The sequence below is a fragment of the Anguilla rostrata genome, chromosome 8 (assembly GCF_018555375.3).
Source record: "Anguilla rostrata isolate EN2019 chromosome 8, ASM1855537v3, whole genome shotgun sequence".
Classification (NCBI taxonomy): Eukaryota; Metazoa; Chordata; class Actinopteri; order Anguilliformes; family Anguillidae; genus Anguilla; species Anguilla rostrata.
Window position 1 is genome coordinate 13,784,085 of NC_057940.1, and position 21,735 is coordinate 13,805,819.

General features: G+C 41.9%; 1 protein-coding gene across 2 annotated transcripts; it reads right to left on the reverse strand.

The window, feature by feature from the left end:
* Nucleotides 1-932: 932 nt before the first annotated feature.
* Nucleotides 933-21,486, reverse strand: ttc39c (tetratricopeptide repeat domain 39C). Of its 2 annotated transcripts, XR_010331764.1 has the most exons (15): nt 20,634-21,486; nt 13,855-13,903; nt 10,160-10,300; nt 9,374-9,488; nt 7,995-8,349; nt 6,687-6,855; nt 6,347-6,440; nt 5,763-5,870; nt 5,089-5,198; nt 4,429-4,552; nt 4,161-4,258; nt 3,906-4,010; nt 3,436-3,474; nt 2,906-3,066; nt 933-2,332 (listed from the first exon to the last, which is right to left on the reverse strand). XR_010331764.1 is itself a non-coding variant. In XM_064346525.1 (14 exons), exons 1-14 carry the CDS (start codon nt 20,786-20,788, stop codon nt 2,977-2,979), a joined length of 1,752 nt encoding a protein of 583 aa, XP_064202595.1. In that variant the 5' UTR covers nt 20,789-21,485; the 3' UTR covers nt 933-2,976. The 2 variants fall into 2 exon arrangements, 1 of the variants encoding a protein (XP_064202595.1); XM_064346525.1 differs by having other exon boundaries at nt 933-3,066; nt 20,634-21,485.
* Nucleotides 21,487-21,735: the final 249 nt, after the last annotated feature.

The window sequence follows — 21,735 nt, forward strand, 5'->3', positions numbered from 1 at the left end:
GTAAAACAGGAAAAATTTTTGGGATTATCATAAAATCATTTCAAAAATATGAACCTTACACAAAATGAGATTCACAAATATTTTTGTACCTTATAAAATAATTGGTTCACAAATATTTCTTTCCACTCACAAATCTCTCCCAAACAGAAAAATAATACACTTTCATTTCTTTGCACATTTTATTTTTTCTAAACCATTTTTCTGATTACCTATTAATTTCACAATGACTTGTGCACGTAGACATCGCCTGGCATGTGTGGAAACACATTTGTGGATTGGAGACATTCCCTCACAGCAAGATGTGCAAATTTATCCACAAAGTTTTTATTTTTTCACTGAGTCTATTCCAGCCAATCAGACTAACACAAACTTTCACAAACAAACAATTTATTCTAACCAATTACAGCACATATGTGTTCCCATAAATAATCAGCTCACCTAATTTTACAAGCACTGCAGGGACAGTTCTGTGCTGACAAGACAACCGCTTGATCGAGAAGGCTATAATGGCGGTCTCTGATTGATGACTGAAGCCTTGAATCGAAGTGAAACATCATCTCTATTAGTATGCAAGAGAATCAGACCAAAAAAAAGCTGTAGGAACAACATGGAACATCATTATTCTGTAACATACGAGAAATATTTGTGAATCTGATTTTGTGTAAAATTATTATTTATTTAATGATTTATGAGAGAATAATGACCCCATGTCGCACCCAGCTGGATGTGGAAAAAAAACTGCAGCATTCAAAAAGGAAACACTTATAATTCTGTATAGCACTGCTGCAGTAAATGCACAAGAGACCCGACTGGTCACACTAGCCCATGGAATGATCCATCTTTGGAATTAGTTTTACGCTAATTCACTTGCGTTGTGATAAAAATAACTATTTTTGCCATAATATGCCAACTCACAAAAATAACACAATAAATACACGTCGTTCATAATTTTATTATCACACTTGTAACAAAATTAATAGCGGGATTAAAATAAATAAACTATAAATAATGTTTTGGCGTTCTGATAAAAACAAATTTTTTGCCAAACAGGCTAATAATATTAAGAATTTCTGTTTTATTTTACTCATGTTGAGCAAGCTAGCTAGAACGTGACATTGTGTTTTCAACTTTTCATTCAAATTAAACATCCTCTTCATTCTCACAATGCTAACGATGGCTGTGTAAATATTATGATCAATAAACAACACAGATGTCAAACACTGAAAGACGCCTGGCTCAAAGAAACAGGAGTAATTATTTTTTTGTAGCTCAAGTCTGGCTCGTCACCCACTGAAATCTTTTTTTTTTTTTAAACCTTGGAATATCTGCATTTATAGAACGCAGTGTATTTTTCCCCCCCACTGTATTTTGGTTCTTTTTTTTCTACTTTAAAAAACGCTGAATCCTGCATTAACGCAACCACTGGGCCCATATTTTTTTCGTAAAGCTCCAAACCAATTGTTAGAAAACAAATCAGTCTATTCTTTAGTTCTGCTGAAAGCCAAGTGATGATTGGCAATCCCTCCCCATTCAATCAATACACTAACAGGTGTTGCATTCTCTATGCAATATTCATTGTCAGATACTCACTTTTTGACTCACTAGCAAGCACATAATTTGGTTTTGGGCATTTAGGCGTTTGTAGAATAACAGGGTTAAAAAGGTCTTGCCATACCAACCAAGCTGTCAAAACAGCCATCATTCATGTTTTATCAGTCTAGCTACCTCACAATACTAAGTGTTAAAGTGCCTCAGATTTGTATAAGACTGTCAGTGATAAACCATCCTAAGATGATTTATTCATGCCATATATTTGATTGGATCACTGGAATGAATGGTGTAAAATTGTCTATGATGACTGGACCGATTCATGACACAACCGCAAACCAAAGTTATTGTAACTGCCGATCTCTAGTTCTAGCAGTGTTTGCTTTCCATGATAAATGCACTGCAATGCAAGTCGCTTAGGCTAAAAGTGACAAAATTTTAATCGTAAAGGGTCATTCGAAAAACAGTAAACAATTCAAGAACATTTTTGTCTCTTTCTGTCTGCTCCTATCTCTCTCTTTCTCTCGATTTGAGCTGTCTTTTTGCAGCTCATCACAGTAATCTGCAGGCCTAGACTTGCTCTTCATAACAGGGGGCCCACACATTTTCAGTGCAAACGTATTTGGCAACACAACATAGAGAGAAAAAGCAACACACACACACCATGGGAAGCTGCGTCTTTGATCGTTTTAAGTATGACGAGAGCACCAAGTCGGCACACTACAGCACTGCCCTTTCAATCACAATCTACTCCACTCTGCCAGGTCGCCAACAGGATAACTACCTGACGAATCCAAACAAAAGAGGTTTCATTACAACCTGCCGTGTCTTCACACTTTCACTTTAAAGTGTAATTTTTTATTATTGTAAAAATATATTTTTTTAAATTAAAAATCAAAAGTAAAATCCTGCCTTATTGGTAAATGTGAAAGGTCTTCATAGTGAATTATAAAATCAAGCAGAAGGGTGCATGGGTGATGTGAGGACAGATTGTGCAAATACATCCAGGGCCAGTATTCATAAAGTGTCTCAAATGTAGGGCCTATGTTCATAGCTCATATCAAAGGCAGCGTGCTGGTCTAGGATCAGCTTGCCTTTTTTAGCCAGCAATGGCTATGGTTAGAATATGGGCCAAGAGAACCTGATCCTAGCTCAGCACTCCTACTCAGAGATGCTTTATGAATACAGGTCCAGACTCTGTAAAATGGTCATGCATAATTACTTTAGTATTCTAATGCCGTGTCTGTCGCTAGGCGACATACACACAGTGCTTAGCACACAGTTATAGTGAAAATAAGAGAGTTAGCATCAGGACCATATAACATGGATAGAATCCCCCTCCCCCACCTAAACTCACTAGCTTGAGCATATATCTGAAGTCTTCCATGACCACCCTATGGGGGAAGTGGGCGGAGTGGGTAGGCGGAGTCACTGAGGCACCACCTCTCTCACGGACGCGAGGGCGGAGTGGATGCGCACGTGCAGCCTGTTCTCAAAGTCGTAGCCGGCGAAATCCTCCTGTCAATCAAGGCACGTTACAGAGACACTGTCAGGAAGAGTTCAATTCCTGTCTGAATCTTAACAGGTTCTCCAAAATGCTAAACGTAGCACTGGGGGAGAGATTTTAGAATGCTTGATTGGAATAGAAGGTAGAAATTATGGCTATACAGCTATGCTATATACAAACTAGATTTCTTTTTTCTTTGTCTATAATGATCTTGTATAAATATTTTTAGATTCATATCATTTTGTACCACCAGGGCACTGTACACAAAAATGAATCAACAGGGTCATCTAAGGGGATCAAAACAAATCCAAAGCACCTTGTTAAATTAGAGGACTACAGTATATTCGTACCGATAGGTTTCATAGTTACACATAGCTTACCTTAGCCTGGAGGAGCAGTGCTCTACCTCTCCCTACAGCCTGGGACAAAGAAACAACAGTGTGATTTCACATTCATTACATCTAGCTTTCAAAGTACTTCATTTGTATGAATTTATAATACATCAGTGTATATTTTTTTATGCAAGCACACATTTTAAGGAAGAAACATTATCAACTGGCACAGAACATTTCTTAACTTTTCATATACTGCCCACTTACTGTATATGCCATGCTAATTTTTATTGAGTAGAAAGTATTTTTGTTGAAGATAAATAAATAAATGTTGATCTAATACCAGGCAACAAAAACAACAACCTGGCATGCATTGCAGAAAAAATGATCAGGAGTGCCTGATCAATATATATTTATATTTCTATTACATAAGTGACGTCACAGAGCTGAACTCATGAACACACACACGCACACATGCACACACGCACACAGAGGTCAGAGTGGTGGACCCCCGTCACCTCTGGCTTGCTGAGGAGGACGCAGCCCAGCTCGTAGCAGGCGTACGGCTGGACGTAGGAGTTGTTCAGTCGGCCCATCTCGTCCCTGGCTGACAGCTGGAAACACTGAAACCACAGCGACCAAGCCAAAGTCACATGGTGATAATGCTAGTGACACTCATTACCTGTCAGTGGAAGTGAATGAGGTGAGTTACCCCCTTTCACTGTAGGGCTCTGAGGCCATATGTGAATAATGGTGATAGCACTATCAAATACCTGAATGGCGTCTTTTGTGTTTCCGAGGCATTTGTGAATGGCTCCCAGAAGCAGGTTTTTGAGACCCATGCAATGCATGTCATTAATTCCCTGTAGGACTGCAGGGGGAGAGCAATTGAAATAATTGAAAATGCAAATATTACCATATTACCACCCCAGAGCCATGCTGCAGAAAATGAAGTTTTAAATCTGACCCAAAAAAAAAATATATACTTATTATACAGCATATTTACAGGAGACTGTACAAACAGCGCCATCTGCTGCTCACCTTGGCCCATGAGCTGCAGTTTGGAGGTAGAGCAGTTGGTCAGGGCCTTCCACAGATACAGGACCTCGATGGATGCTAGGATACACAACTCCTTGCTGGGGTTCATCTTTCTCAGCCTCTCTGCCTGCACGCACACATAAATACACAGATCACATACTGTATATGTATATGCAAAATACTCCCCAACGTCTGAGCAAAAGGTAAATTCTGCACAGACGTTAGGAAGCATTTTTTCACACAGAGTACTCACTGTGTGGAATAGCTTGCCAGGTCATGTAGTAGAGACCGAAACTCTGGGGGATTTCAAGACCAGATTTGACACAAAAACTAGATACTATCTAGTTTGTAGGTAAACCGAACAATTAAATATAGTATGTTATGCACGTAATGTCACTTTCAGTGCATGAGTGAGCAACGCAGTCTGAATTGACTGAATCAATTGAATTGAACTGAATCTGGCCCTTGCCAGTGCCATCTGTAGTTAGCAGTCAGGTGTGAAGAGAAGCAGTGGCTGGCAGCCACGTGTGCTGGAGGAGAACCGCGAGCCGCCTTCGCTCTCCCGAGCCGACAGAACGGGCTTTTATATGTGCACGCTTGCACACAGATCGCAACTTGGACATTCCGAATCCGGGCGGGGCTGGAGACGCCTGATGAGCTCACCCGCTTCAAGGAGAACTGCTCGATCTGGTTGTTCTTCCTCTTGAAGAGCTTCTGGACATCCTTGAAGACGCTGATGGCTCCTTCAAGATCCCCGGCAGCTCCCTGACACACTGTGGGGGTTAAAGGAATACAGGAAGTCACACAGACTCAGGCGGCACACATTCAGACACTCAAACTGCGCTCTGCTAATATAAGGGCTTCAAAGATACAACGTTCAGTAACACTGTGCTGCAATTAACTCCATTCCTGGAAGGTATGGACATTTCCCGTTTTTCATTGAAACAACTGGCCTTACTTAACTGGCATAGTTAGTAACTGATCATTAGCATAGGGTCTGTGTGTGCACTGTATCCTTAAACATCACGCATGCCACAAGTTAATTAGTTGGGTCAAAAAGTATGATTCATTTGAATAAGTTTACATAAGTACAGATTCGTTGAAATCAGAAAACAATATACAACTAAAAAATGGCCCGAAAACAGCAAACCTAGAATACAAAGAGAAAAACATGAGGTGTGAGCAGACAGTTTACTAATGTACGATATACAGTGGTAGGTTTTTCAGCTGCAAAGACATATTCCATGACTGTTCCATTCATGACCACTGAAACATCTGGCAGGCATTAACACTGAATCCCTTGTTATGACATAGACCGGTGAATGGCGAACACTGACCTCCGGTCAGGTAGGCGTAGTAGCACTGCGACCACCTTGACTCGTTCTTCAGCCGTTCAAAGGACTTGTAGGCATCGCTGAAGTTCATCTCAATCATGCTGCACCAGCCTGGGAAAGGGCGAGAGCTGTTAAGATTTCTCCAAAACACATCTAGTGCATGCACGAAAGCTTTCTTTGTCTCCGCCAAATGCGTTTCATGCTACTGTAGACCTGAGTAGGAAGGCTCCAGCACAGCTTACAGATGACTCTTAATAAAAATGTAAATACATTTAATGAAATCGCAGACTAGGTTTGAGTCACCCTGATCTGTAAACTATAGCTTGGAACACGTATCGAAAGTCGCATTTAAATCTGAAATATGACAATACATACGTGTTCACTGCTACATGCACTTCTCGCTTAAAACTCTGCCAATGAAATTGCTTAATGGAGCTTCTTAAAGCAGAATGTGTTCATTTTCCTCTAATATCTAACATTCAAGTGTGCCCCTCTCTCATGACACGTGTTTTTTTAATTGCCATGATTACGATTGTGTAATAATATTTAAAGAATAATGTGGTGTGGACAATGGGAAAGGCCCATACCGATTTCATACAGGCAAACGTGCTGGATCTCCCTTTGGTCTGTCGCCAGCTCCAATGCATCATTGAAGGAAGTCAAGGCACTGTTTATCTGGCACTGAGAAACCACAGAAAAAAGAAAGCACCATCAGCAGAACTGCACACTGCCCCCTAGTGCCAAACCCCCACACACAGTAGCAAAATAAATAAGGCAAACTGAAATAATTGAGAAGAAAGCGAGAATTGCTGCTGTGGCATTTGGCCTGTACTGATGACAACACCGTTCACCCAGCAGAGGCTAACAGTCGAGCGCCGATCCAATTGGACACTGGTCCAAGAGCGTCCGATCTGATTGGACACGCACCTCCAGCCGCTGGACCCTGCCTCTGAAGAACATGAAGAGGGAGGAGTTTGGGTAAACCGTCGCCTTGTTCTGCAGGATTCCTTTCGCCTCTATCAGGCCCATCTGCGTGTCTGAGCCATCCAGAGCAAAGAAGGGCAGGACCACCGTGTGATACCACAGCAACGCCAGCCTGGGGGTGGGAAATGGGAAATGGGGGGGGGGGGCAACGGAAGACCGCGCAAAAAATATGGAGAGAAAGAGTGGAGGAGAGAGAGGAAGCAGAGGAGGAAATCACAAAGGCATAGTCAATAACAGCACACTGAAGAAGCTTCCACGAGGCAAGAGTTACCAAAAACGGACACTACTCATTTAAACAACTACTCATTCTTGACAGTTTAAACCCAGCAAACTCCACACAACATACTGTACTAAAGTAACCATTATGATCATTCCTTACTGTGCGTAAGAGCAGAAATCAACATAATAAAACATCAAAATTATTTATAAGCAGCAGACCTCACGAAAATTATTTAGAGATAAGCACTACAGCAACAGATTGTAAGTATTTAGATTAAATACAAGTGCTTACAGTAATAAATAGCAGCAGTTAGTGATAGTGATAATAATTCTGCGAGCCATAAATGTAGCCAAGCTGAGTGTGTACACAAGCTGTCTATGGATTATGATGTCATTAATGAGTCACTTGCTGGAGAAAAGACAAGAACTCCATTAGTCCACTGCACGTGAGACCTTGCTCCTTCTGTGCAGTTAGGTAATGGTGCCTTAGCGGAGATCTTAGTCACGCGATTGCCAGGGTCATGGATCTGATTGCCATTCAGACCACACCGCTTGCATTTATCAGGAAAGATATGCATGCTAAAGCACGCACATGCCCAAACTCTCACCCATTTTCTGGCTCTTCAGAGCACTTCTATATTCATGCATGCCAAATAAATGATTCATACAAAACTGTTATGCATACCCAACGGCAAAGGAAAACCACAGATTCTGATGCAATATGGCTGGAATTTCAAAATCTCTACATTAACTCCAGTGCATCAAATGAAAGTACTACTCTGCTGCTACTGCACTTAATAATAATAATAATAATATCTCTACAGTCTATACCCTGCACAAGTGCTAGTTAACATAATAAGGTGTGACAGCTAAACAGGGCACACGATGATGATAGCATGCGGCAGAACTAATGTCTGTGTAAATAAAAGAAAATAAAGGAAAGCGTATCAACACAAAGGTGCAGCCCACCACAGTCACACTCCACCATTAAGCCCCTCCTCCCCAGGAAGTGATGCGGGATGACCTACTCACGTAGCAAGAGGGGCCTTCATGTCCTTACTTTCACTCGCGTACGCGAGAGAAGCCAGCCCCTGGTGCCGGTTGCCGGGGAAACCCAGCAGGTTGACGATCTTCAGCAGGTGGGGCGGCACCATGGAGATGCACAGGTGGAAGAGGCCATAGCCGAAGCTCACCGAGCCCTTGAGCCGGCCCAGCGCCTCGGCCGTGGCGGCCCCCCGCGGCGGCGCGTTGTCATTGGCCTGGTCCAGGGGCGGAGCTTCCTGGGAGGCCCGCCTCTGACACGCCTCCTGCAGAAGGCTGATGTCGCTGTAGCACTTGTTGTACATCTTCCAGGCCTTGCGGAGGATCCAGCCTCCTTTGATGTACGCTGGAACAGTTAAAATGGAGGAGGGTATGATTGCATCAGCGTGCTGGAGGGTGTTCACCAATCAGGATTAAGGACTTAGTCATCCTACTTCTGCAAATATTTTTACAAATATTTATAAAAATAACAGGATCATATCTGATTGGATGAAAGCTTGAGTTCCTTCATAATATTTACCAAATGTATCAGGCTTCATTTTGCTTAATCCTGCAAAATACCCTGCAAGATGTTTCTGGGGTCAACACAAGACTTGCATAATAACGCTTGGATGGTTTCAACATTCAGTTCTGAAATACTTCTCACCATTTAAACAGACTGGTCAACTGTAAATTTACTTGTTTAGATGAACTCTAGCTCTATCCTCTCAGATTCTCTCACTCCAGCGATTTAGTCATGGTGAGATGGCAGAGTATTCAATTGATGTTGGTGAAAAAAATCGAAGGAGAGTCCACTTGGAGCTTTGCTCAGTTTGGCCTTTTATGGATATGAAAGCGCAGTTAGTTTGGCATCTTTTCATGAAAACTTATGGCTCACACTGTCTGACCTTGCAACTATTTTTATGAACCATTGAGCCCTGTCTGCATTAATCACTTGTGTTTAATGAAATATTTAGTAGAACCATCCAAACCTGCTCAGAACAGTATCTTTATGGTATAATTAACTCCCAATACAAACACTGGAGGAACATGCTCAGAAAATACTGGCAGAGAACCAGCTTATGAAGGTGAAAGATACTGAATAATTAAACAGTCCATCAGACAGACATCCACACTGAGGAAGGCAAGAGCCAAAATATATGCATCATAGATGGTTACATTAAAAATGAGACTATTAAACCTACAATATCATTCAAACAAATGAGGGTTTGCTTTTTCACCTTTATTCTTCTATAAGAAGCAGAGCAGTTCAAAGGTTTTTTAGATCAAATCGACTGTTGTTGAGTCAATGTAATGAAAAGCGGGGTGTCGGGGAGCCAACGCAAGCAGTCTGTACAAAAGCGGCGTGGTCAGTCAGGACAGAAACGGACCTGAGAGCTCCTGCTTCACAAAGGAGAGCACGGCGAGGTAGACCTGGCAGTCCGCCACGATGATCTGTCTCTGCAGCCGATCCACCACCACGGCCCCAGACCTCTGAGAGTCCATCTGGAGGGGCACAAACACACGGCATTCTGGGTACTGGCCAGACTGACGAGGAGGACAACAGGCAGACAGGACAGACCAATGGATCCTGTGTTCATGAGCTCATCGCCCTCCTTTGGCTATAACACGTGTCTTAACTTTGCTACAACATCTCTCTTAGCTTTGCGTCCAGTGATGCAAACACAGGCTGGAAGTTGGCCATATTGCAGTACTCCAGCTATGCCATTCATGCACACCACAACTGTGAAATGGAACAATCACACACTGTTGCTTTAACTCACAACACTGAATTAAACCAACAAGGCAAACTTTTTAAAATCTTTTTCTCTCCAAGGCTGCGGCAGAGTAATCTATATATATTGTTTAACTTGGAAACTGAATTTCTATTTCTAGGAAAAATCAATACATGTTTTTAAATGAATGTAGTAGAAAGCATTTATCTGAACATAAAAAGCATTCAACCAAGTAAATATTTACACAGCAAATACTATTAACCAATCACTTTCTGTGTGTTTATATTATCACAGACCCCCCAAATGCAATTTAAAAGACTACCCATTATACCCTAAAATCTGTCTCTACAATGAAGGTCCCTCCTATCTTAACATTTTCCCTAACATTAAAGTTTCTCTATCCATGACTAAACTCTTATTAAGGATGTCCAGTTGACATACACTCCTCTTAATCTTGTTTTTGATGGTTTCGATGACCCCGGCGTTGACCCCCACGTTATCGCTCTCACACAGCTTCTCCGTAGCCCGCAGGTCCTCGCAGGCCATCTGCATCTTCTCCTCCTCAAACGTCATCATGGCGTTCTGAAAAACACACACGCAGTGCAATTCAGTCATCATGGAGTTCTGAAAACACACGCAGTGCAATTCAGTCATCATGGGGTTCTGAAAAACACACGCAGTGCAATTCAGTCATCATGGCGTTCTGAAAAACACACACGCAGTGCAATTCAGTCATCATGGGGTTCTGAAAAACACACACGCAGTGCAATTCAGTCATCATGGGTTCTGCACACCAGTGCAATCAGTCATCTGGGTTCTGAAAACACACGCAGTGCACAGTCATCAGGTTCTGAAACACCCATGCATCAGTCATCATGGCGTTCTGAAAAACACACACGCAGTGCAATTCAGTCATCATGGGGTTCTGAAAAACACACACGCAGTGCAATTCAGTCATCATGGGGTTCTGAAAAACACACGCAGTGCAATTCAGTCATCATGGCGTTCTGAAAAACACACACGCAGTGCAATTCAGTCATCATGGGGTTCTGAAATCACACAAAGCGTGATTCAGTCATCATAGCGTTCTGAAAAACACACAAAGCGTGATTCAGTCATCATGGGGTTCTGGAAAAACACGTAGGGCAGTCATTGTGGCATCTGGAAAACTCACACTTGATCTCAGCCACACTCATGTCCTACAAAAACGCAATTACTCTTAGTCCTCAGTGTACTAGGTAGACATAGTGCATATTAATCATCTTGGCATTATACAAGCACGAAAACACTTCACGTGAAGTCATAAGTATGTGCTGCAAACACTTAATTCTTCTTGGTCATCACTGCACTCAGCAAATACAGTGGTAATCACCCATCACGGCATTCTGCAAATACAACCAGCCTTCATCTAAGCCATTACCATTTTCTGCAAATGCATACTTATAGTTATTCATCACAGTGTGCTGCAGACACAGTCTGTATCAGTAATCACATACAGAAGGCCTCTTGTCATCAAATACACAAAATCTGTCATAAAATATAGGAAATCTAACAGCAGGGTTCTGTACTGGAGACACTTCAAGTTCCATTCGCATTTGTCAGGAGACAGATGCTATTTGAAATAAAACACTTTTCAACATACGTCTTCATCGTATAACTGCCTAAATACCCTCTAAAAATCTTTAAAAATGGTATCTGCCACAGACAATCCTGTAAAAATATACACACCATGTTTTCTCTCTAGCCGTAGGCGTTCAACAGATTTCACACAGCTGACTGAATTAATTCCACCTCCCACTGTTTCCAATCTGTACAGTTAATCATTTTAATACAATTCGGAATCTTCCCACCAGATCTGATATTATTAAATCCAATACCAGTAAGAAGAAAGACCAATCAGTCAAATTTCATCTTAATGATCTACCAAATTAATCATCTATTGGGAAAATGCACATAATTATCAGACTAATTACATGACTTAAGATCTCACTGGCTTGTTTGAATCAATCAAAAGATTTTGCGCTCCACAGTAAAAAAATGAATAAGGAAATAAAAGAAGACTGACTGGATCAAATAAATTGGTGACAGTGCATGTTGCTCCGCCCATATTCGCTTTCTTGAAACATGACTCTCCCATCACTTATTCTAGGCAGAAAAAGTCTGAAAGCTGGCTTTTCCTCAGAGTACGAGGGGTGGCATCAGTACAGCTCACAGGAAACCCTGAAAACAAGGACACGTCTGCCATTTTACATGTGCCAATTACAGAATGTGAATTCTCTATGAAACATATGTGTTTGAATTATTTGACATAAATATGATTATTTATTACTTCTTTTCTCTCGTGAAGTGTGAAGTTGTCTGTACCAAACACATACCAATGAGCCACCATTAAATGTCCCATATAAGAATTCTTGGTACACCCAACCATACACCTTCATTCGTTTAGTGCCCTTTGTGGATAAATGTGGTAAGCTGCTCTCATTTTTATAATCGCCTCATCAAAATTATTGTTTTATTAGATTGTATTTTAATATTAATATGCTCCCAAAACTCAATGTCCAAGATGAATGCGCTGAAAATGAAACCATGCAGTTCACTTCCATTCATCTGCATTCATCCAGCATTGTGGTTGATCGGATTCATTCGCAGCAGGTTAGCAAGCTGGATTGATTTAATGACCTTTAATTATTCATGATTATAATGAATTAATTATTTTGCCATGTCGCACAGCAGAGCAGGCCATTGCTCCCTTCCTGTTAAGAGAAAACCCTCCCCACCGATGCTAGATCAACCCAAAAGAATGGCAGAAAAAGGTTAGCCAGGGTGAGGCACAAAAGAAGGTACTATGGCCATATTCAATCTAACTGCAAAGCACTTTCTCCCATTTCACTACAATATTATGTTAAAATGGGTATCTTATTATTATTATTATATACAAAAACATGTATTATTATTACAATTTTTTTGTTAAATGGAAAAGCATAAAAGGAACAATTATTTAATCTACTAGTTTGCTTCAGACTCAATTTTGTCATTAATGTACAACTTATTTACTAGTTGTGTGCTAAATATGCAGCCGTATTTCGTTTCCTTACGTGATGAACAGGCTCCTAAAATAAAGTGTGATCACACTTTTTTCTGTTTTATTTAAAGTATTTCTGTGGGTAGTACAGGCTATCGAAAAAGTGGCCAAACCACATGAACACTGACACATTTAAACAAATCTCCAGAGATTCGTCTGAACCAGATTGAGCCCATGAACACTGAAGCATTCAAACGAATATCCAGGGATTCGTCTGCAGCAGAGCCAGTGAGAGACCTTCTCCCAGACCTTATGGAGGGCAAACCCTGATGTGATGGACAGTGACATTGACCTATTTCCGCCTCTGCGCCAGAATGGAACTTTTTTCTGCACGAATCGCTGAGAGACGGAGCCAGCCAGCACTGTGGAAACTGAACGGTAAAAGATGATGATCCCAGGGATGACGAAGGTGATAATACTCAAAATTTCAGGGGAGAACACTGTCTGACACCCTCATTCACACAGGGGCGACATAGCTCAGGACGTAAGAGTCGTTGTCTGGCAGTCAGAGGGTTGCCGGTTCGATCCCCCGCCCTGGGCGTCGAAGTGTCTCTGAGCAAAACACCTAACCCCTAATTGCTCCCAACGAGCTGGCTGGTGCATGGCAGCCTTTCACCGTTGGTGTGTGTGTGTGCGCGTGTGTGAATGGGTGAATGAGAGGAATCAATTGTAAAGCGCTTTGGATAAAAGCACTATATAAATGCAGTCCATTTACCATTTACAAAGAATACAGAGAGTTTCCTTTTAGACTCTGAAAGGCTATGTGAAAAGAAGGCTGGAATCAGCTACACTTCTCTCTTTTTTTCCATGTGTGATTTTGTCTTTTCTGCATTTCCTCTGTTTCTGGGGTTTAATTATTTAAACCATATCAAATGACGATGTGCGTGGGCGGCGTTGATACATCCGGCTCATCGGCTGTCTTCAGAGAAAACTGTCCCCGTGAATGCATCCTGTACCTCAAGCCATGATCTGCATGAACTGCAGATTTCACTCAGGAACTTTGGGTGGTCTGGCAGAACCAGAATAAGGACAAAGCAGGACCTGCTCGACTCACCAGGAAACTGACGAAACTGGCTCCAAAACTCATCAGTGGGCTGTGATTCCTGAGGGAAAGAGACAGAGGTGAGCTCTACTGACAGCATCATTACAGACCTCGGCAGATAGAAGATAAACATCCCTTTACCATTGTGAAGCTGGAACCAGGCTGGATCATTATACCCCCTTCCCACTGTAGAGCTGAACCAGGCTGGCTCATTATAACCCCTTCCCACTGTAGAGCTGGAACAGGCTGACTCATTATAACCCCTTCCCACTGTAGAGCTGGAACAGGCTGACTCATTACACCCCTTTCCCACTGTAGAGCTGAACCAGGCTGGCTCATTATACCCCCTTCCCACTGTAGAGCTGGAACAGGCTGACTCATTATACCCCTTTCCCACTGTAAACCTGGAACCAGCCTGAATTATAATACCTGTATCCCAGCATCGAGCTGGAATCAGCCGAGATCACTGTGCTTGTATCCCACTGTAGAGCTGGAACCACACTGAATTATACCCCTTTCTTAATGCAGATCTGAGTCCAGGTGGAACCAAACTGACCCATGGCAATTCAGCCCACTAGCATAAGACTTACTGTATTGTTGGCTAACTATAATGATTATTTCAGCTAACAGAAACATAGATGTGTAAAGGAGGAAAGAAAAAAAGCACGCCTACATCGCTTCAGAAGAACTACTGAGGGAAATCTGCCAGGCAGTGGTCTGAATCTGGGCTGATGCCAGACCGTTATGAGCCCTGGCTCTGACTACACAAAGGGAAGTCAGGAAGTGTGGTTTTCCTGCCTCACTGTCATCACAGAGTTTCATCAATAACACTGCATCAACAGACAGCTTTCCTTCTATTGTAGAACAAACCCCCCACTGCAGCAATCCAGCCTGGCCTCCATATGGAGACATTTTTATGCACTGAGAGCACACAAAGCTAACCGTCAACGCCAAATACCAAAACAGCTAAAAACCATTGGATTAACGCGTTTCAACTGAAGCTTTCAATTTCAGCCTGTTGCCCAGTGCCTGGACAATTGTAACAATAGACAGATCAGAATAAAGAAACCAGGTGAGGTCAATTAACTGCTTCAATTGACCAATTAAGTACTGTGTAGCAACAAAAACTGGCACGGTCCTGTGGCTCTCCATGTACAGGGCTGCAGAGCTCTAGGCCCTGTTTCATGAACCAGGATTACTGAGTTAGCTGGATATGTGCACTGAGTAAAACCCAGAACCCTCCCAAATTTGGAACATGGAGTCAAGTAAAAACAACTGTTCCGGGTTTTACTCAGTCCTGTTATCATTATTTGCGAAATACCCCCCTGATCTAAAAGGTTTCTTTTCAAAAGAATGACTAATCCCTTTCATATTAATTGTTTTAGCCAAAAAGAATAACAATTGGTTGAAAGCACAAAAGGTCATTGTCTCCTCAGGGAGACGGTGTTTACCACCAGGGGTAATGCGTGCAGGGGAGATTATTATCCATGAGCTGAATCTACCTCAGTAAATGGCAGCCCCTTCTGCTCCCATAAATACACAGCACGTTGCTCTCTCTTAGGCGCAATCAGTCATACTGTGACATTTACTATGTATGGGGGAAGCTGAAGTACTGCTTGTGCCTGTCAGGTCTAATAATGATTGCATTTCCTGTTTCTGACTATGATCCTGCCCTTCGATGTTGCAAAAAATGTACTTGTATATTTATAGATACAAATGTAAATAATCTAGGCCTACATCTTCTTTTGCACAGATTAAAAACCGAGCACAATCTTGAGATAGTATTATAATATCCGCGTGGAAAAGCATATCGCATTCTCCATCACACTGATATTGGCTGCTTTGGCCGTTCAGTGTTGTGTGCAAGAAGCCATGTTCTCACCTCCTTGTCCGAGATTCTAGAGCAGTTGATTAAAAATTAAAAAGGGCAAAGGTAGGTCTTGGGGATTAGTCAATATCAACAACAGTAATATGTTAGCGCTTGCTTAATTACAGGCTTAATTACAATACCAAGTTTAGTCTCACGCACACACACACAGTTTCTACTTATATTCTTTGGAACTCCTTGAAGCATTTAATTGGAAAGGGACAGAATTTGCATTCAGTCTCAGCAACAGGAATAAGCTTCCTGATTTGTTGATCACTTGAGCAAGAACACTGGGGCATGCTCACACTAAATGTGCATGATGCAACTCAAGAGAAATGAATCCAATCTGTCAAGGACCCTAATGAGGGAATAAGGAGAGAAAACTGAAAGCAGCTCTAATGCTCCAGTAATGGCTATATGTCTCCTTAATTGCATAAAGGCTGCTGGTGCACATCGCCTGTGGTCTTCAGAGCTACTGTTTGCCATCCATACGCGTCAACGTCCAGACTGGCAGTGCCCATCAGCTAACTGAAAATGATGAGCTTACAGGAAGTCATCACGTTTAGTCTCACAACCGCACACGGTGATGCAAATTCCTTTTTGGTATATAATATGTGTCATGGTTCTGGGTGATAAAACCATTTCTTTTCCATCCTGCGTCATTCTTTCGTTTATTACGGCCATTATGGTTTTTTCTGCGCCTTTTCTTCAGTTATTACGGCCATTGGTTTTTTCCTGCGCCTTTTCTTCAGTTATTACGGCCATTAAGTTTTCTTCATTTCCTTGATTGAATTATACGCATTCAAATCTTTTTACAATTTGCACCTGTTGGCTTTCTATTTAAACCCCTAGCAAGCCGATAAGCTTTGCTTCAGCGTCACTTATGTTACACGAGAGCTGGTAATCTGTCAGGTGTGGTAAAGGTACAGGTTTGAGAGTTTGGGGGGTATTGGATTGTTGTAACTACAAAATTAGCACAACAGTCTTTAGCTTAACGGGTTGTTGGCAACAAGTTAGTGCCACAACCTAAACTCAGAATTCTTCTTTTAGGGTGTTACTTTTTCAGCCTCGGTTTGAGGTCTGTTTTCTCTAAGTTACCCCGTTTTCTGCACAGGCAGTTTTGTTTTTTATTTTCAGAAAGTCCAGACTCCTTAAGCTTTTGTTTGTTACCCAGTACACCGGTTGTTTAGAGCTTTTCTTTGGGATACTCTCCCTTAGGAGTATTGTTTTTCTTATTGTTCTTTTTCCCCTGTCCTTGTCTTTTTCGAGACTTAGTGGTTATTCTACCTCAGGTGAACAGCTTAAAGATTCCCTGTTCAGTCACGTTTGGTCTCCCAAAACCCCTACTCCCTCAATATGTGTATGTCAAATATTGTCCTGAGTTGAACCTGTGGTTTCCAGACTATAGAGCCTGCCTGGTTGCGTGGGGAACGCCTGCACTGACTGTGTCTATGGAAAGCCCAGTTCTCATTGCAATTTAACATTCCTATTACAAGCTGAAACCGCCACTGTCAGCTTGTCAAGTGCCACACTGGAAAGGCAACTGATGCAGAATTTATATTTGCTGCAGCCAACTGAACACAGGAAAAAAATAAGACTGTGTAACCAAGGCATTTTTTTGCAAGGGGGATTCAGTTGGGTTTACAACTGATACTGCACTTGGCTTGTTGTGTAGATTACATTTCAATGCCTTCTTTGTCTCCACTGTATCTTGTGTGCCAGCAGGGTTTCCAGCACATCCAGAGTATTTTTTTTCCCTCTCTTGATTTATTAAGAGAAACATATTTTTTCTTCGGGTTATGTATGGACATTCAGGCAACTCAAGAGATTTCCGACTATGATTACAAAATCGACCTACTTTAACTGAACTGTTTTTTTTTTTTTTTAAAGCCATCCTCTAAGAGTATCGAAATCTCCCACACTGCTACTTCCTTGCATCACTAGCTTCTGGCACCCCTCCTCCTCCTTCTCCTCTGTTTTCATCTCTGCTTTCTGTTCTTCCTGTTCTGTCATCCACAGGAGAACTTGGCAACCTTGTACAACTGCAAAGTGTAAACTGCAATGTCTTCAGTGGGCTTCAAGTCAAAGACGGTCCTTATAAATAAAACCTACCACATTTCGTACCATTCCTAGATAAATAAACATGAGCTTTCTTCTTTCTACTGAACTGAAATGTTGTGTGAAGGACAATCCTACTCCCGCCTGATAAGTCTATATACAAAGTGCTCTGTGTCCACATGCCATTATGTGTTTTGTTATTCCAGCAAACTGAACTGACTCTGAGAGGACAGCACTTTCTGAAATGACTTGTTTGACTTGGGCCTGCAGAAGAAAATGATAACTTCACAGTCCATAAAAGAAGGCACCAGCTTGTAGGTGAAAACTACCATGCTATGCTATTAACAGTCACTCTGTTTCTAAAATTTAGCAAACAGAGGTACACAGATTTCTAAATTTAGGCATTGATGCCTAATGTAAACTTATGAAAAGTAGAAATACTAATTGCTCAGAATAAAGCTATTTGGTATCTATAATTATACATAATTATCGCCATTACAGCTCTAGTTGTTTGTAAATAAGGACACTTTCCATTTTATTGTATTGCTGTGTTGTTTGCCTCACACAATGTGGCACAGCGGTTAAAGGAAGTAGACTTACAAACAGACGGAGGTAAATTCCAGGCCCAAGTGGATCCCTGCTGGAGTGTGATGCTGTATTTGAATTAAATAATTCATTCATTAAACATCCATCTACATAAATGAAAACTCAAATATTACTTCCAACAAGAAATGCATTTTTACCTGCCTTGTCTTCTGCAATGCACTCTTACTAGTGGGAGTAGCTAATGTAAAACAGTGACTGTTTATCTCTCTGTTCTGGTGCACGTTTCCGCCTCTGCGATTATGCTTTGCTGCAGTCGATATACAGCACACAGAGGTCCCTGACTAGCCAGCATTCACACTAGGTCTCAGCTTGTTATTTATTTCATTTTCACAACGCAGTGACTGAGTCCAGCAACTATTTAGGTGCGCATCGCATCACGCACGCACACATCTCTATGTGCTGTGTGTGTGTGTCAAATGACAATGTCAGCATGTATAAGTAGATTTTCACCGAGCTGCTAAGTGCCTGCAGGTGATAGGGATTCTGAGATTTCATTCTCTCGGGTGTCAGGAGAAGAGGCAGATAGTCTGAGTCACGGATCTGCCTCGGGTTAGAGCTGACAGCACAGACAGCTCTGTGTTATAGCCGTGGGTGAAAAGCACACTGTGATTTCAGTGTTCACCGAATACTGAAAGTGCAATGAGCTGACCTCTGCAGCCATGTCCTTACGGCTGTCTCAGAAGTGTGACACACCACACTCTTTTGGGGTCTCTACGTTCCTCTTTAGGCTCTCTGCGGTCCTCTTCACCAAAGACAGTTCTGGATGCCCGACCACTACAAGGCGCATCCACGTCAGCTTTCAGACACCTGCCAGGTACTACCATTCAGTCTGTGAATGTCAATCATTTGTTCACAAATCTGTGTACGTCAATCATTTATGCACAAGTCTGTGCATGTGAATCATTTATTCACAAGCCTGTGCATGTGAATCAGTTACTTACAACATTATCTGTGCAAATAACGAGGAGTGGGAACCAGTGTGGACCACATTTGTGAGTATGCGTGCAGAAGCAGGTGAGTGGGTGAGTGTGTGTGTGTGTGTGTGTATACATGCTCACGCAAAACAAACAAAACCATATCACAAAGTAATTTCCTGTTTTCAAAAATAAGTTAGAGGTAATGTGAAGAATGTGGATATCTCTAAGACAAGCTCTCTTTCTATGTTGGAGGCATTAGCCATAAAAAGACTTTTCTTCTAAAGAGATGCATCGTGATGTGACACATCAGACCTTCCTAACAAATTAGTGAGACAACTGAACACAACCTTGTTTGTTCAAATTGAACCCAGACCATCAAAGGACTGAACGGTTACACTTCCTCGAGCATATCTCCAGAGCTGTCAGAACGGCCTGTCAAGCAAGAGCAGCAGTTGTGTGTGGGTCTAGAACGCCACATTTCGCATGGAAAATGAGCAGATGTGTTCCATGTGAAATCCTGTTCCTGGGACCAGGGATACCGCTAGAGTTTTGTTCCACCTACTCAAACATCCCCTACATGTTGCCTGCACTTTTTGGATCCTGTACACTGGCAGAAATGCAATAGGAGGATATGACTCTGACTCGTTAGTCCGCAGACCTTGGCAGATTCTACACCAACGCACTTTGACTTTGCAGTTAAACAAATGCGCGCGCCAACCACCGCTAGGATGCACGCTCTCACTCTAACGAGGCGTTCTGTGACCCATCCACCTGACAGAAGCACAACACATTTACAGTGTCAGAATGTAATCGGACCAGTGGTTGTATGCTAATTTCTATTCTGTACGTTACCGAACACCTGTTTCTAACTATATGAGTTTGTATGACAGCTGTGCAGTAACAAAACATTTAGAGAGGAGAATTCCCGGAGCTGCACCACGTCCTCATTGAAAGAAACAATAATGTTATTGATTCGTATTGCATGCAATGTTCAGAAATACTACATGACCAGATTCAGTCACGGTTTTATAATTAATCATTAAAATTAATAATTAAAAATGTGAAAATGTGATTTTAAAATATATTTATAGGGCTCGGTTCTTGTGAAGCAACACACCACAAGGCTTTTAGAAGGCTATTCAGTGTTATACTGTATAGTTTCCTATAAAGGATATATACACTAGGCCTAGCAACAAAAACCAAATGTGGAGCACAGCAGCTGAAGCAGCCTATGATAATTTCTGCAATGATGGCTTATATTGCAAAAGATCTGTTTCAACACACACAGAGGCGGTCTTACAGTCGATACATTTAAACACTACAGATAAAAACGGCATTCTTACCTGTATCTTTTGAACAACTCGTCGCTCTCTCTGAAGCCATTGTTGAGAAGCATATTAATGCCCTGGAGAGCCAGCTCCGCATCATCCAGCTGATCGTCTATTTCCTCGACCTGCTGTTGGTTCTGTTCGGGACCCGCCATTGCTGACAAACTCATTCACAGTGTGTTTGCAGATAAACGAATAAATAAATATCACAATCCCGTTTCCACCGCTCTTGTTTCCAAAATAAAAGCTTACAGCAAAAGCTGGAGTGAGGAAACACAATAGTAAATTTCCAATAGGCTACAGGAAGGATACGCGCCTCGCCTTTATTTGTGTTTACAGTCGCCTATTTCATCGCCAGCCAACATCAAGACTGCTCAGTTAGACTCACCGCCTCACAGTGGCATAGTCAATACCAATCCAAAAGCGATGGGATATTTCTCCAGGCCTACCGTCGTTTGAGAACCCCCCTTCTGCACGCTTCCCCCATATTAATATTTAAATCTCGCTACACACAACGCTGCAGATGTTTGCAGATTTTTTTTTTTTCAATAAAAGTAAATTCTGTTGTCATGCGATTAGCTAAAATTATGTTTAGCTAGTCGAAAGCATCACGCACGAGCGTCTGATTTCCGTGGCATTTGATGTGTACCATCTTGCAGATTGCAAAAATATTTAGCCATCTACGTGTAACCTTCGTTCAGGAAATCAGGAAATTCTCCAGGCGAAATACGAAAATGCCACCTTTTCGAAGCCACTCAACGTTATTCCTAAACGCCACTTAATGCTGATTTTTTCCGTGTTGGAGATGCGCAGGAAGGTACAGCTGTGAGAGACTGCGATAAGCCCACACCCTCCAAGAAGCACCAGCTGGCCAATGGGAGCGCTCTATGCACCCGGCAGGCGCAATATGCAGAAATAGCCCGGTTCAACTGACTGTAAACGATTTGCCGGCGTCCACTTGTCACATATCGTTGTTTTATCTTGTACATTCATTCACGATTATGTGAATCATATCAGCAACACTAATTGAAAAATGGATCTAGCATATTGATTTCTGAGAAAATGAGCCCTCTATGAGATTTAGAGATCAACCCACAAATTGCAATATACTGTTTAA

Bases quoted from the DNA above. Each gene is read 5' to 3' on its own strand.
- ttc39c (XM_064346525.1), bottom strand. From the start codon at position 20,788: ATGAGTTTGTCAGCAATGGCGGGTCCCGAACAGAACCAACAGCAGGTC. The intron at 10,301-13,854 runs GTGAGTCGAGCA...TGTGTTTTTCAG, and splicing joins CCAGTTTCGTCAGTTTCCTG to AACGCCATGATGACGTTTGA. The intron at 5,871-6,346 runs GTATGGGCCTTT...GCCCTTTCCCAG, and splicing joins CGTTTGCCTGTATGAAATCG to GCTGGTGCAGCATGATTGAG.